The following is a 15,218-nucleotide window of genomic DNA, read 5'->3' as shown; positions in this document are numbered from 1 at the left end:
TCCACTATTTTACCTCTAATTGACCTCCAATTAACCTCCAACACTTATAATGCTCTAACCAAAACTACCGAATCCGCTCTACGCGCACCGCTTATAACTTGCTAACAGCGAAAAGCGTTTCAACTAGATATTAGTAATTAGGTGACCGGATAACTCATCAAAATGATAATTCATCACATCTTCAAAAAGTTATATAAAGTCATGGAAAGTGATGAAACAAAAAAATATTAATTGGGTTAAGTAGGTTAGGTTAGGTTTAAAAAAAAAATTTTCATCGTTTCTATTGATTTTATATCACTTTTTAAAAGTGTGTTGAATTGTCATGTTGTTGATTTATCATGGACAGCCTAGTAAGTAATAGCGCCTCTAATTGTATATATCTATGCATGTGGGCGTGTTTCATGGTCCAAAAGTCTGATAATTCTCTGCATAAATTTCATATGCAGAACATCGTCATTATGAAATTCAAATGGGATGGCTATAAACAATGTCGAGCAAGTGCAAGAGAGATTAACTAATCAAGAACCGAAAGATACTTTGGCAAACTTGCTTTCCATTTAATCTATATGGAAGGCATTTCTACTGTTCTTCGTTATTCTACCATCTCATAAAAGTTAAGAGGCCGATTTGATTCTGTGTCCCGGCCTGTCTTGAGGTGCGTTTGGTCTAGGTGGCAGTAAAGTTGTTGTGATAGAAGATTAACGGTGTTGACGGCATTTTAAAGTTCAGAAGCTGCTAATTTGGGTGCTGATGTTATCATTAGACGTTAAACACGATCAACATATTTGATATGCATGGAATCTCATTAGTTAAAAGTGTTGTTCATTTTATGTTTTCTTAGATTCAGATTTTGTTATTTGTTAGCTAAACCACATGGTTCGGATCTTTTAAATAATTTCTTTTGTTGTTTTTTTTTCCATCATTTTGCAAGATTTCTTATCTTTGTGCATTTACTGCTCATAATATTTTGTTCTATTTATTAGTTCAGTTCTAATTCTTGTCTTTTTACAGGTCTGTAATTCTTATCTTTCTCCCTTCACTAGTCGATTTCTAATAACTTGTTCTGTTTGGCAGTCCAGTTCTAGTTCTTATCATTTTACCACGTCTAATCTTCTAATCTTTGTCATTTTACTAGTCAAACTCCAATATTTTTTTCTATTTGTCAGTTTAGTTCTAATTCTTGTCTTTTTACAGGTCTGTAATTCTTATTTTTGTTCCTTCACTAGTCGATTTCTAATAAATTGTTCTGTTTGGCAGTCCAGTTCTAGTTCTTGTCATTTTACAACGTCTAATCTTCTTATCTTTGTCCTTTTACTAGTCGATTTCTAATATCTCGTTCTGTTTGGCAGTCCAGTTCTAATCTTCTAATCTTCTATCTTTGTTCTTTTACTAGTCAAACTCCATTATCTTGTTCTATTTGTAAGTTCAGTTGTTGTTCTTGATATTTAACATGTCTATACTTCTTACGTTAGCCCATTTACTAGTTTTTGAATGTATTGTTCTACTTATCCATTTATTTATTGTTCTTGTCAATCGCTGAAAAACTTTCGGAGATTAAAGATTTAAACAAACGAACATTTTCATTTTTATTTATATAGATTTTTTTCTCAGGCAGCTTTCCTCTTAAAATAAAAATTAACACACTCCTCTAAATTATTGGCCTTAGTTTGAAATTGGCTTGAAAGTGCTTCCACAAAATTTTCAAATTTAAAGCAAATATAAGAATCACTCATTGCATTACTTCCCCGGCACTCGACAGCTTGGGAAACACAAGCAGCCAAATTCTGTTTTCTTTCTGATGTCTCCGAATACCGCACAAGATTAATTTCGCTTCCACCATCCATAATACGAATAGCCAGCGTTTGTGTTACTATTTGTCTATGACTTGGCCTGGCCGCTCACTGATCCAAACGGCGCCGGATGCTAGTAAAACCTGAAGGGCGCTCTGTTAGGTCCTATCGCCTTGACTCTTTGGCTCATCTGCAAAACATCCTCGTTCTGTTTTCATTCAGATATCTCTTAATACCGCACACGACATATTTTGTTTCTCATAGTCCACATTAACTATGAATAACCAGTGTATGTGTGTGACTAAACCCATCTCGCGCCTGACCGCTCAGTCATCAGCGTTCACCCAGTATGCCCTACCTACAGTTACCCTGTGCTACTGTTCTGTTTCCTTTCAGATATCTTTGATAACAGGTCACTGCTCACTGCTTACTTTGCAATGCAAAACAGAAATGTTGCTTCTACCATCCACATAATCATGGATAACCAGCGTGTGAGTGACTAACACCACCACACGCCTGGTAGCTCAATAATCACCGCTCATTCCTCAGTTCACCCTACAGGGACCCTGTGCTACTGTGATGACTTCTGCAATCGGACGAGAAACGAGGACTGCTGTCCCGACTTCTGGAGCCATTGTCACGGGGTGGAGCCTCCACCAGAACCAATCATCACCTGTTTCCACGATGGAAAGGGATACATGCTCAAGGGGCAGAAGGTCACAGAAAACTGCAATGAATGGTAAGTTTTGTCAATGTTTCTTTATTAGATATACATTATTTTTGGTTCCATGAAAATTGTTATTGATATTATAGACAGCCCTGATTTACTCAGCTTCTATGTACCAACTAGAACTAATCGATCAAAATTCTTTTTAACTGTAACAATAATATCAGGAGTGAATCACTTAGATACTCGCTTGTAGACTGCATGCAGTTGGCAATACTTTCGCAGGAATAGGAGATCTATTCGACTGCACGGAACATAGATACAAGAAGGCTATAATATATTTCATAAATAAATACAAATGTTGTGCCTAGATTGCACGCAGTTGGCAATACTTTCGCAGAAATAGTAGATTTGTTCAACTGCACAGAACATAGTTACAAGAAGGCTATAACATAAATAAATACATATGTTAGCTTAATACTATTCATCTTCACTCAAGAGTTCTATATAATTTCGAATGGCAAATATTACCTACTTCGTGAGTACCGTTATGTTTGTAAAAGTCCATTTGGGCGTATAATATTACAAGTAAATAAAAGAAAAAAGAACATTGATGAAAACTGAAGAAACAAAACTTAGGTAACCTAACCTAATCCGACCTAGCATTTTAAGATTTTCTGTTTTATCCGGTTACCCAATTTTTATAGGCACCTTTATTTGGAACGTACTGCAACCAGACTGTAGCTAGACTGCAATCAAAAAAAGTTGGAACGGGTGAGAGCCAAAAAAATCCATCTCCATTTCGATATTTATCAATTTGAAACACGTAAAAAAAGCTTGAAATTTTGAGCGACTGATTTAAAATATTGAATACAGACAAGTTTTTCGCGAAAACCTGTCAAATTTAATAAATTTTTTTGATCATATTGTTAACCAAGAAATATCACAACTCATTTCCATTATTTCCATGTTTTCAAAAACAACATTTGATCATTTACCCCAAATGCAAACCAATAAATTAATGTTTCGATTTTTTATTTAGTCCGTCGTTTGTGTATCACTGTTCTACATTTTGAATGGATTCCATCGATGTGTTTTTCCTTCTTATTTTTATATGGTAACAATAGGCTTGACCACATGACCACTGATCACCAGTTAATAAACAATATAACTTTGACATACTCTTAAAAACCGAGAGAAGACGAAGATTTATTTTGCGAATGACCCCGGAGAAATAATATCACTATAAGCGAGTGACCCGCTAAATTTTATTGCCTGTATTAAAATCTGTCAAATCTCATTGACGGAAATGTGCTCGCAAAAATGCTTAATGACATCTGAAGGATGGAAAAAATCATGTGACAAAATGATTGATGGTCTAACTGTGACATTACACGAAAAAGGCAGGAAAAAATAATTGGGAAAGATCGTTTATTAATATTTCAGTGGACAGGCGACTCTGAATTACTTTTTAATTCATTTGACATTAGACGCCATTTTTTCCGAATTTCGTTTGGCGCCAAGTGCAGCAGTGTTGCCAGTGCAAATAAATCAATTGGTGCTAATTTTTCTAGGTCATGGTAATACTATCTCCGACTTCCAGCTCGTCATTTGCGGATAAACAAACACGTTTTTTTCATTATTGGCGCCTACCTTATTTACATATCAATTTAGAAAAGTAGATATCAATTTATTAGCGGTGTTATAATGATGTAAATTAAATGCAACACATTTTGGTATGAATAATCGCCACAAAGAAACACCGCCATTCATAACATTGGTTGTTGAAATGGCATTTGAATACCCAGTTACTTCCCAACCATCCTCTTGCTCATCTCTTTCCCCTCCCCGATCCCTTCAGCCATACAACATTCCCTCATTTTTTTTTTCATTTATTTAAAAATATATTTCTTTTATATAAAAACATGAATATTATGTTATACTAAAAAAACTTATTACAATAAAAATGTTTTCTTTTTAACGTAACTACACAATTCAATAGAGAAAAACGTTTCTCGTGTTTGAGTTGGGGAGTAGTGCCATTACAATATATTATGTTGGGTAAAGAAAAGAAAGAAAGTTTTTATTTATAAAGTAAGAAATAAACAAAATGCATATAGCATGATAACAAAAGTATAGATAATGTAAATAGACTAAAATTGCAGTTACTAAATTAGATACACAGTAAATGTAAATAAATTTAAGAATATATTTATTTACATTTAACATTAATTTAGGAATAGTAGTAAAATAAAAATAATATTATTACATGGTGGTATAAGTACATTTTTTAATTTTTTTTTTATATTAACTCCACACAGGAGGCCCTGAAGTAAATAATTTCCCCCAGGGCCTATGTCATCTTTGGGGATGCTGTGTGGAGGGTCTTTTTGTGGAGAGGAAGGAGTGAACATGGGTCTTGAAGAGTCCCATGTTGTAGGAGGGAGGAAACACAGAGGCCGGCAGATCGTTCCACAGCCGAGCTGTTGAACTTAAGAACGAATCGTAGAAGCGACCCGTTCTCATGTGACAAGTGTCAACTGTTTACAAATGTAGGGCGCGCGTTTGGCGTGTATCCCGACTACGCACCGGTGCCGAAGGGATCAATGACGCTAGTTCCTCAGAGCATCTTCTATTGTAATACCGATAGAACAAGGACAGCATACCTACCTGACGCCTGTGCTCTAAAGATTGCAGTCCGTTTGTTAAGATTGGGGAATCTATCAAAAAGTTATTTAGTTTAGTTATTACATGGAGTTATTTTATTCATTTGGAGTAAATGGAGCTGATAATATTGCAAGCGAAGGTACATAATAACTTGCGACAATAATCTGTTTGTCGCTCGAATGCTGATATAATATTTCAAGAGGATATGGTAAAAAAAGAAAAAAATATTTTTTTGTTAATTAATGATGAAATTAAATAGTTAATTATATACTAAGTATGTACTATTAAAATTTGAATTTGATCAATTACTATTTATATGTACCTGTAATCAAAAGATACGCAAAAAATTAAATTAAAACTTAAAATTATTATTTGGTTGATCAAGTAGTTGTTTTATTTGTAATTTAAAGGCTTTATAATTTTTTTCAGATTTGATTTTTATGGGAGTGCATTAAAAAAATTATACATTGATAAATAGGTGTTAAGAAGCGCTCATTTTAAATTTAGGGATTTCTAAGTTGCTACGTGATCTTGATCGGTTACTTATTTTTGGAAATGTTATTGTAGGATTGAAATGATTTTTATGAGTTTGTAACAATGAGTTCTTTTTGAATATATTATTTAGACTGAGAACCCTAAAAGAGTTGAATAACTGTGTTTTTGGAAATATACATGGTTTACGTTGGATGACTTTTAGAATCAACCTCTGTGTCTTTTTTACAGGTAAGAGGTTAGTTAGTTAGTTAGGTAAAAGGGTATTTTCACTGTTTTTTTATTCTCGAAAAAAAATGATAATGTAAGTATTTTTATTTAATACAAATATAACATATAATATGTATAACTTCAAACGCAAATTATTACGGGAGTGCAGTTGTAGTCTTGAAGTGAGGTGTCTTAATCCTTGGCTTCCTCCTGTGTGTGTCTCAAAGGTCCTTTCCAAAATCATCAACAACTGGCTGCATCATTTCCAAAACGTTGCTGCGTCACCCCAATGACGGTAGTGCGGTATAGCGAAGTCCTTGTTCCTCAAACAGGAGCGATCACAAAAAAGGATTAGTATTACATAAAAATAAATACGCCGGGCGACGTTGGTGACAGACGTCTTACCAGACATTGGCGTTTTCTATCTCAGAATGACGTTGTAGCCAGTTAGAACCGTTTCAGAATGTGAATTAGTTAAACAAACCTTAAGGACGGGTTGATTATTCAAATTTCAAAGTTAATTTTCAAGTTCTGTGAAAGATTTTTCTAAGTTCTGTAATTATATCAGTTCTGTCAAGCAACTAGCCTTTAATGATATAATAACAGAACTTGAATAGGTCTTTCACAGAACCCGAAAATGAACGTTGAAATTTGATGAATTGTTCAAATTCTTCGAAACAACCCGTCCTTTTAATCTTTCAAACATTTTAACGGTGTTAATAGTTTGAGAAAATGTCCCATTGGGGATATCGTAGTCCCCCTGGCTTCAGCCAGTTGGGACTGTTGGGCGGTACCCAAGTAATAATAATTTAAATAAAGTAATAATAAATTTCTGCTCAATATTTTTCGATTGCGCAATATGAAAATATTCACGCCGGGTACAAAGCTAGTATTGGAATAAAATTAACTAAATCGCACAGTGGTCAAGATAATTTATTACAGGACACAAAAACATAAAATCTCTCGCGTTCTGAATAATTCCAACAGGCTCACATTGTTGAAGAAATTACACGAATCAAACGGTACAAAACACATGCTTTTGAAGAAACTACACGAATAAAACGACAACAAACTTATTTATGCTAACTGAATTGAGCGCGAATTTCTCGGCTGTCATAATAACGTGCCGAATAAATTTATTTTAACACTGGCGCATAGAGAGAAATATTATTTTACTACTCATTTCGATTTACGCACACGATCAAAACGAACAACTTGCTTTCATTTTCACTGGCTCAGATTTTTTTAAAGTTTCCAAACTAATTCAAAATCATGTGTTTTTGGTTTGAGACTTTGATCTTCTCGAATTATAACAGATTAAATACGGCGGGAAGAAGTCGAAGAAGGCATAGCGCGATCAAGTGAACCAGATACTTGAGTCGGGCCATGCCGAGAGTAAGTATGAGACAATGTATGCATTTGAATGAGACAAGGAGAGGCCTATGTCATCTTTGGGGATGCTGTGTGGGGGGTCTTTTTGTGGAAGGAAGGAGTGAACATGGGTCTTGAAGAGTCCCATGTTATAGGAGGGAGGAAACACAGAGGCCGGCAGTTCGTTCCACAGCCAAGCTGTTGAACTTAAGAACGAATCGTAGAAGCGACCCGTTCTCATGTGACAAATGTCAACCGTGTACAAATGTTGGACGCGCGTTTGGCTTGTATCCCGACTACGCACCGGTGCCGAAGGGATCAATGACGCTAGTTCCTCAGAGCATCTTCCATTGTAATACCGATAGAACAAGGACAGCATACCTACCTGACGCCTGTGCTCTAAAGATTTCAGTCCGTTTGTTAAGATTGGGGAATCTATCAAACGGACCGCCCGTTTTTGCACAGAGTCAAGGGTTTTTTTCAGGTATTTAGGGGCTCCGGACCAGAGATGGCTGCCAAATTCGACAGTAGGGCGCACTTGCGATTTGTACAGGGTCAGCAGTTGTGTACTATTAAAGTATCTGCGGGCCCTGTACAGTACGCCAAGCTTCTGAGAGGCCAACTTTACTCTGGCTTCGATGGAGCCCCCGTACCTGAGCTGGTCACTTATAGTTACACCAAGCATATCAATGGAAGGCCTGTTCGGAAGATTGCTTCCGTTGAAGGAGACTAGATTATCATTTGGATCCCTTTTAGACGTAATCAGACAGGATTGGGTCTTTGAAACATTAAATTCGACGAGATTATTTTTACCCCAGGAGGAAATACTCTCGAGATAACCGTCCATTCTCTGCTTCAAAGCCCTCCGAGACGTTGGAGTTATTTAGTTACGTTAGAACATATCTTGGTTTTTAAGCATAATTTTAAGCGTGCGTTTAGGGATGTAATGTCCCATTTTTTGTAAACTCTCTGCGCCTTTTTTTCAAACTCCGCGAGATTTGTGGGGTAAAAATTTGAAATCCAGCGAGATCCCGCGGGATTCGCGAGATTTTTATTAAAGGGTATTAAATTGAAATTGTTAACATTTAAAAAAATATATTGTATCAAAGACCTCTGATACTAGTATATTATTAAAAAAAGACATTGAATGGGCAACATAATAAGAAGATTTCAATAACAAAAAATCGTTTAAAATACTTATATAAAAACATATTTGTCACCGGCAGCACTCTCCGCAGCAATTTGAGATCAATCATCTTTGGTACTAGATTATAAAAAGACTTTGAAAACGTAACGTAATAAGTATTATAGGAATACTTTGATAAAAACATATATTTTTTTTATTTTTTTTTTATTTATTGAAACATATAAACAAGGTTACAATTTTTTTAACAATATAAACAAAAATATATCAATCACTCTCCTAATAAAGCAGCTGCTTGTGTTTAGGAGAGGACAACAAAAATATTTTTACATTTGTTTAAATTAAACAAAAAATATTAGTAATAAAACAAAAAATAACACAAAAAATAACAATAAAAGTAATAAAAATATAGGTTAGTTAATAAATGATTCAAAGAATTTAAAAGGCAAAAACATATTTCTAAACAATAAGTAAAGTTATGAGGTGGTACAAGAGTATTTTAATTTAATTTTTTTTTTATATTTTTCGTAGTTTTCTTCCGATCGTATATCAAGGGGTAATTTATTAAATAATTTTACACCCTTGAATATATAGTGATGTTGTGCTGTTGTGGTTCGTGCTAGTGGCACGGTTAGTCCTCCAACAGATATTATTCTTTTGCTAATATTCAATTGTGGTAAATTATTTTGAATAAAGAAATCTTTATGTATTTGTAGAAGTGCAATTTTGTCATAAATTTTTGTAAGTGGGGGAACCGGGAAATCTTCAAAAACATTTATAGTTGGGTAGTAATATGGCTTTTTTAAGATGATTTTTATTAGTATTTTTTGAATAGTTTCCAGTGGGAGTAGGGATGATTTATATGCACCCCCCCAAGCCACGATTCCATATTGTAGGACAGAGTGCGCCAGTGCATAATAAATATCTTTTAGTATTTTTAATGATACAATATTTCTTAGTCTAAAAAATATATAGATTAGTTTTCTCATTCTGTCTACTGTGGAATTTATTTGACTTTTCCATTTAATGTTATTATCAATAATTATTCCAAGATATTTTATTTCTTTTTTACTACTAATGTTTATACAGTTTGAATTACAGGGTGCGAATTTAAGGAGGCAATTTCTTTCGTGAATTTTTATGTTTAGATTTACATTTGAGTTATTCCCTGTTAGGCTATAAGGTATAAAATGGGTTTTTTCGACATTCAGTGTCAATAAATTTTCGTCAAACCATAGTTTAACGATATTTATTGCATTATTAGCTGATACTACGACCTCATTCCATGAATTTCCTTCAATAGTTATAACTGTATCATCTGCGTAAGATATGATGTTTCCAATGATTGGGAGTTGAAAAAGTTCATTAACATATAATATAAAAAGTAAAGGTCCCAAAACAGTTCCTTGTGGAATTCCAAAATCTATATTTTCTATTTCACTTAATTCGTTGTTTACTTTAACCTGTTGAGTTCTTTGATAGAGATAACTTTTTAACCATGTTTTAGCTTTGCCAGTAATTCCTATATTATTTACTTTATTAATTAATTTTGAATGTGAGACACTATCAAAAGCTTTACTGAGGTCAATGAATATACTTAAGCATTTTTTGCCTCTATCTAATGTTTTGTAAATAATCTTAGTTAATTCTGCAATTGCGTCTTGTGTGCTAAGTTTATCTCTAAAACCGTATTGACTAGGGTTAATACTTTTTTGGTTATCTGTATAATCAGTAATTTGTTTTTTTATTACTTTTTCGTGTATTTTTGCAATGTTGGATAATAAGGATATTGGGCGGTAATTGTTTACTTCTTTTGGATCTCCGGATTTATATACTGGGATAATAATGGCTTTTTTGTAGTTAGACGGGAATATTCCGTATTTAGTACTTACATTAATTATATGCGTAATCGGTTTGGTTAGAAAATTGCAGTATTTTTTCAAGATTTCTGTAGTTATACCGTCGTATCCTGGCGCACTACCATTTTTAAGTGATTGTATTATGTTTTCAATATTTTTTTCTGAAGTCGGTTTAAAATTTGAAAGATTGCTATTTGTTATTTTATCTTCATGTATGTCATCAGGTTGATAATTTTGGTCAATTTTATATGCAAGTTTTTGACCGACGGTAGCGAAAAATTTGTTGAAAATATTTGCGCACATTTTTGGTTCACGGATAGCATTTATGTTAGTTCCATTATTGTTTATGACATTTATTGTAGACTTATTTTTATTATTTTTATTCATTATTTCATTTATAGTGTTCCATGTTTTTTTAGGGTTTTCTTTTGTGAGGATTATTTTCTCCCTGTAATATTTTTCTTTTGTGTCTTTGATAATTTTAATGAGTTTGTTCCGGAATATTTTGTATTCGTTTTTTACTTGGCTACTGGTAGGGTTTTTTTTTGTGTCTATGAAAAGTTTTTCTTTTTTCCGGATAGATATGAGTAATCCTTGCGTAATCCATGGTTTGATTTGCCTTAATTTAGAACTTGGTTGATTATTTATAAAGGTTGTACAGTCTGCGATATGAGCATTTAAAGTTTCTTCAAAGAAGTTTGCGCACATGTCTGGGTTTTGGCAATTTAGTATTGAGGACCAAGATTCGTTACTTAATTTATTGTTTAATTTTACATTGTTCAATTTGGAAATTATGTTAATATTTTTTCTAGAGTCATTTAATCCTAAGTTTTTATTGAAATCATAAATAAAAATATTTGTATGGTGATCTGTTATATCATTTTTCCATATAATAGATTTAATTTTTTCTGTGTGTTTAATATTGCTCCATATGTGGTCCAGGCATGATGGCGATTGGTTTGCAAATTCTCTTGTGAAATTATTTACACATGATATAAAGTTAATTTCATTCATAGCATTTATATAATCTAATTTATTTTTACAGTGGTTATTAGGACCAATATTAATATTTAAATCACCTATTACGATACAATTTAGATGGTTTTTGTTACATAGTATTTTTTTAAATTCTTCTATAAATAAAGGTACATCAGAACTGTGTGTTCGATATATTGCGATTATATTGAATGGCATATTATTTAAAACAAAATTTAATGACAAACAGTTTGCTTTGCATATGTGTATTTCGGTAATATTGATATCAGTAAATTTTTCTTTAGCGTATACTACAATTCCACTATTTTTATTAATCTGATAATTTGTATTGTAATTTTTGTAGTTTGGGATGATTGGTATATTTATGTTTGCATGTATGTGCGCCTCGGATAGTATTATGAAATCTGGCTGTGAACATAATGTATTTAGGGATACCAAAAGTTCATCCATGTTTTTATTTATACTTCTAATGTTTAGGTGCAAGATTGTTAGTCTATTTATTATATTGTCATAGATCTTATTGCATTCACTGGCTGCTTCACATACGTATTCTTCTATATTTAGATTTTTATCAATTTCGCTTAAGTTAAAATTTTCCATTGTATTTATTTAGGTGTGATAAAATATGTATATAAAATTCTACGAGTAAATGAATAAGTAATAATGCTCATAATTAGTGTAACACTATTCTTGCTCGATTTCAGTTCATATCTAAAATTGTAGGTTTTGATTTTTTCTATAAGATTTATTTTATGTTTAGATAATACTCGGAGACATAGTGAGTGTTTGTTTAATTGACAGCAATAATTAATTTGATTCGTTCTTCTTTTTATAATAATTACAATAAAAAAAAGCGTTTGTAAGAATATATCAATAGTACAAGTGAACATATAGTGTAGAGATTTATTGCATATAGAATATTGGCAGCATGATATATGGATTAGTAATGTATATAATAATAATTTTGACAAATTAATATATCTATAATTAGACTTTAGTATTCTGTAATTTACTAGCATTCGATAAATGCAGTTGTGGATTGTTATTGTATTTTCTATTTTCTGGTAGGAATATACAAATGTAGAACGTAGATGTAATGAATTGTAAAAATAAACATAAAAGTGTAGTAAGTAGAGATGTGTTATCATGAAGAAAATATTTAGGTTTTTTATCTTATATATAGAGAATGATTTAAATTTTTTGGTTTTAAATACATATATCCTGACGTAAAGTATGTAGAATGATGAAAGATTTGTCGGTTTTTTAATGTATAGACTATATTATTATTATTTTTTATAGCTTGTGGATATTCAAAAGTACATGCGTATTTGTAAGACATTGAGAATAGATATGAAATATTTTTATAGACATCTTTAAAATTTATAACAATATTCCAGTTTTTGTTCCGTGAGAGCAAGTATTTTTTTGTAATATTGACAGTTCGTTTGATTATGGACATTTTTTTTTTAATTGTTAGTATCATTTTTGAATATTTCTTAGAATTTTCAGTTTTAATAGTAAGTATACTTGTTTTATATACTGGAGATTGATAGGGAACATCATGTTTTTTTAAAGAATATGTCATAGCATTATTAATTTTGTTAGTTTTTAAAATTTTGAAAGTGCAGGTACATGCATAATATATTGACAATAAACATGAGTTACTATGAAAAATATACCTTGAATCCAAATTAGTATTCAATTTTCTGTTGTGCGAATGCCAGCATTTTTTTATAATATAAACAGTTGGTTTTATCATTCGCATTATGATTGGTAGGAAATGACAGTTGAAATCTCTCATTTTGAAAAGTGCAGTTTACACACCTCGGTTGATTTGTTGAGGCACATTCTTTGAACAAGTGAGCAGCTCCACAGTGCGAGCAGGAAGGCGAATTGTTTTTCTCTTTCTGGTTGCAGTTTCTTGATGTATGTCCGTAACGTAGACAGAAGTAGCATTGTATTACTGGGCAGGCGTCGCCAACCGTAACTCGCTGGTAGCCAATGTTTATTTTTTCTTTATTTAATAGAATCTTCCTGGTTGTGCTGTCTACTTCTACTATGTAGTTAGCGGTGTCATTGTATTTGTTTTTAATTATTGCTTTTATGTTAAAAATAGAATTTTTTTCTGTTTCTTGCGTTACAATTTTGATATCCTCATTTTTGTTCAAGATATCGTCAGTAAAATCTTCTTTGATAAAGTCGTTGAAAATTCCCTTGAATATCATTGTTGGTTTTTTCTTTGTTAATTCTTTGCAGTCAATATCATGTAGATCTTTAGTAATTAAAGTTTGTAGTTTTTTAGCGTCTTCTTTATTAACACAATCGATTACAATTCGATTTTGGGAGATTTTTTTAATGCCTTCAATGCATATTCCTAATTGGCTGGTTTTAAAGTGCCTTTGAATTTTATTTTGTATTTCTGTTGATGTATCTTTATTTTTTGGCGTAATTAAGATACTGTACTTGTTTTTTATATTTTTTTGTTTTTTTATATCAGCAGGTTGATTATTCTCCAGAAAGCCCATTTTGGTAGCAACAAGGCTTATATTCCCTAGCAGTTCTGTGAGTTTTGGTGACAATTTCCCCATTTGTTCTTTTGTAAACTTATTGCTTGGGTCCATTATAGTATTTTGTAAGGAATTTATAATTTGGTTTGCCGCAGAGATGAAAGAAAAGGTGTCACTGGTGTCCATGGTACTGCTTCGAAATGTAGAGCGGTAAAAGGTTTAGCGGCCCTGCGTGGACGATGTTGGTCGGCGGTCGAACGTCGTAGCACGTACACACACACACACACACACAAACTGAGTTCAACACTGGCCTATTACCGAGTAATCGCTGTTTATCAAATGTTTTGAGAGCAAACTTTTTTTTCAAAAATTCGGATTTAGGTTATTACAGATGTACTAGTACAGCTTGACACTTCTTTACTACACTGCTACTGCAATTCCGTATATATTAGTGCACTATTTTTTGTCAAATACGTTTAGAATATTTACTTGTTTGATTTTAAACAGGAACGAAATTCACAGCGTGTTTCTGTACAGCGGTATTATTGTTGTTGATCTATGATCGTAAAACTTGGTACGTACTGACTTCTTGGCATTTTGGCGCCTGCGTATCACGTGATTCGTAATTCACAAGCACGAGTAAATCAAAATGTCAGGTTTTTGGTCTAAACTAAGTATTTTTTTCAATCCCACAATCCACGAAAATCCCGCAAATCAGCGGGATCAAATATTGCAGAAATCCCGCGGGATTGCGGGATGGCAAACCCTAGTTGGGACGCAAATATTGAAAGATTAAATAAAACATTTTTAAATCCATTCTTGATGGTGGCATTCTTTTCGATTTACAAACAAGATCATAATTCTATCAGCCACTTGAAGTCACTTCTTGTTTTGGGCGTGCGCCAAGCTATGTCCGGTATTACATGATATATGATTCCACTGTCTTGTTTGCATCTATAAACACCGTTCACGCAATCTTTAGTAGGATAATGAACTGGCGCAACATTGCAGATTATAAACTAGCAGTTAACGAGCTCTGCTAGGCCCCGCGGGCGACTCTTACAAATTTCAGCTTTCAAGAAATACCAAGGCAGAAGTAAACGGTGTTCGAAATATAGTTATTATTTCTACAGGTAAATAAATATTTTATACCTCGTAATAATCGTACCATATAAATTAAAGCGGATTTGGTTTGTATCGACATGATAGTCAAACAGATAGAAATGTATTTTAGGCGTTTCCGTGTGGCCGAAAAAAGTTTAGTTTTTCCTCACTTCCAGTGAAATTTCGTAAAACCTTTTCAAATGTCGAAATTCTTTCGTGAATAATTACTTAATTTAATTACCTGTACATATTTTATTTATTTATTTAATAAAAGCCCAGTAGGAAGTTAATGAATAAAAAAATTAAATTACATTTATCGACATCAGGTTTTTTGAACAATTCATCAAATTTAAAAGTTAATTTTCAAGTTCTGCTTTCAGTTATGTGAAACTACCGGTCCATATAATACAA

At 32.7% G+C, this 15,218-nt stretch overlaps 1 protein-coding gene across 2 annotated transcripts in view; it reads left to right on the top strand.

The window, feature by feature from the left end:
* Swim (Secreted Wg-interacting molecule) overlaps positions 1-15,218 on the top strand; it is a 147,552-nt gene that overhangs the window by 120,811 nt on the left and 11,523 nt on the right. Inside the window, exon 3 of one of the 2 annotated variants that reach the window (XM_089648768.1) lies at positions 2,352-2,529. In XM_089648768.1, the coding sequence (XP_089504894.1) occupies positions 2,352-2,529 (178 nt within the window). Of the gene's footprint in view, positions 1-2,339; positions 2,530-15,218 lie in introns of both variants that reach the window. The other variant, XM_089648767.1, reaches the window with a different exon arrangement.

The sequence above is a fragment of the Hesperophylax consimilis genome, chromosome 28 (assembly GCF_061612785.1).
Source record: "Hesperophylax consimilis isolate HC1 chromosome 28, BYU_Hcon_1.0, whole genome shotgun sequence".
NCBI lineage: Eukaryota > Metazoa > Arthropoda > Insecta > Trichoptera > Limnephilidae > Hesperophylax > Hesperophylax consimilis.
This window is presented reverse-complemented; position numbering and strand designations above follow the sequence as displayed.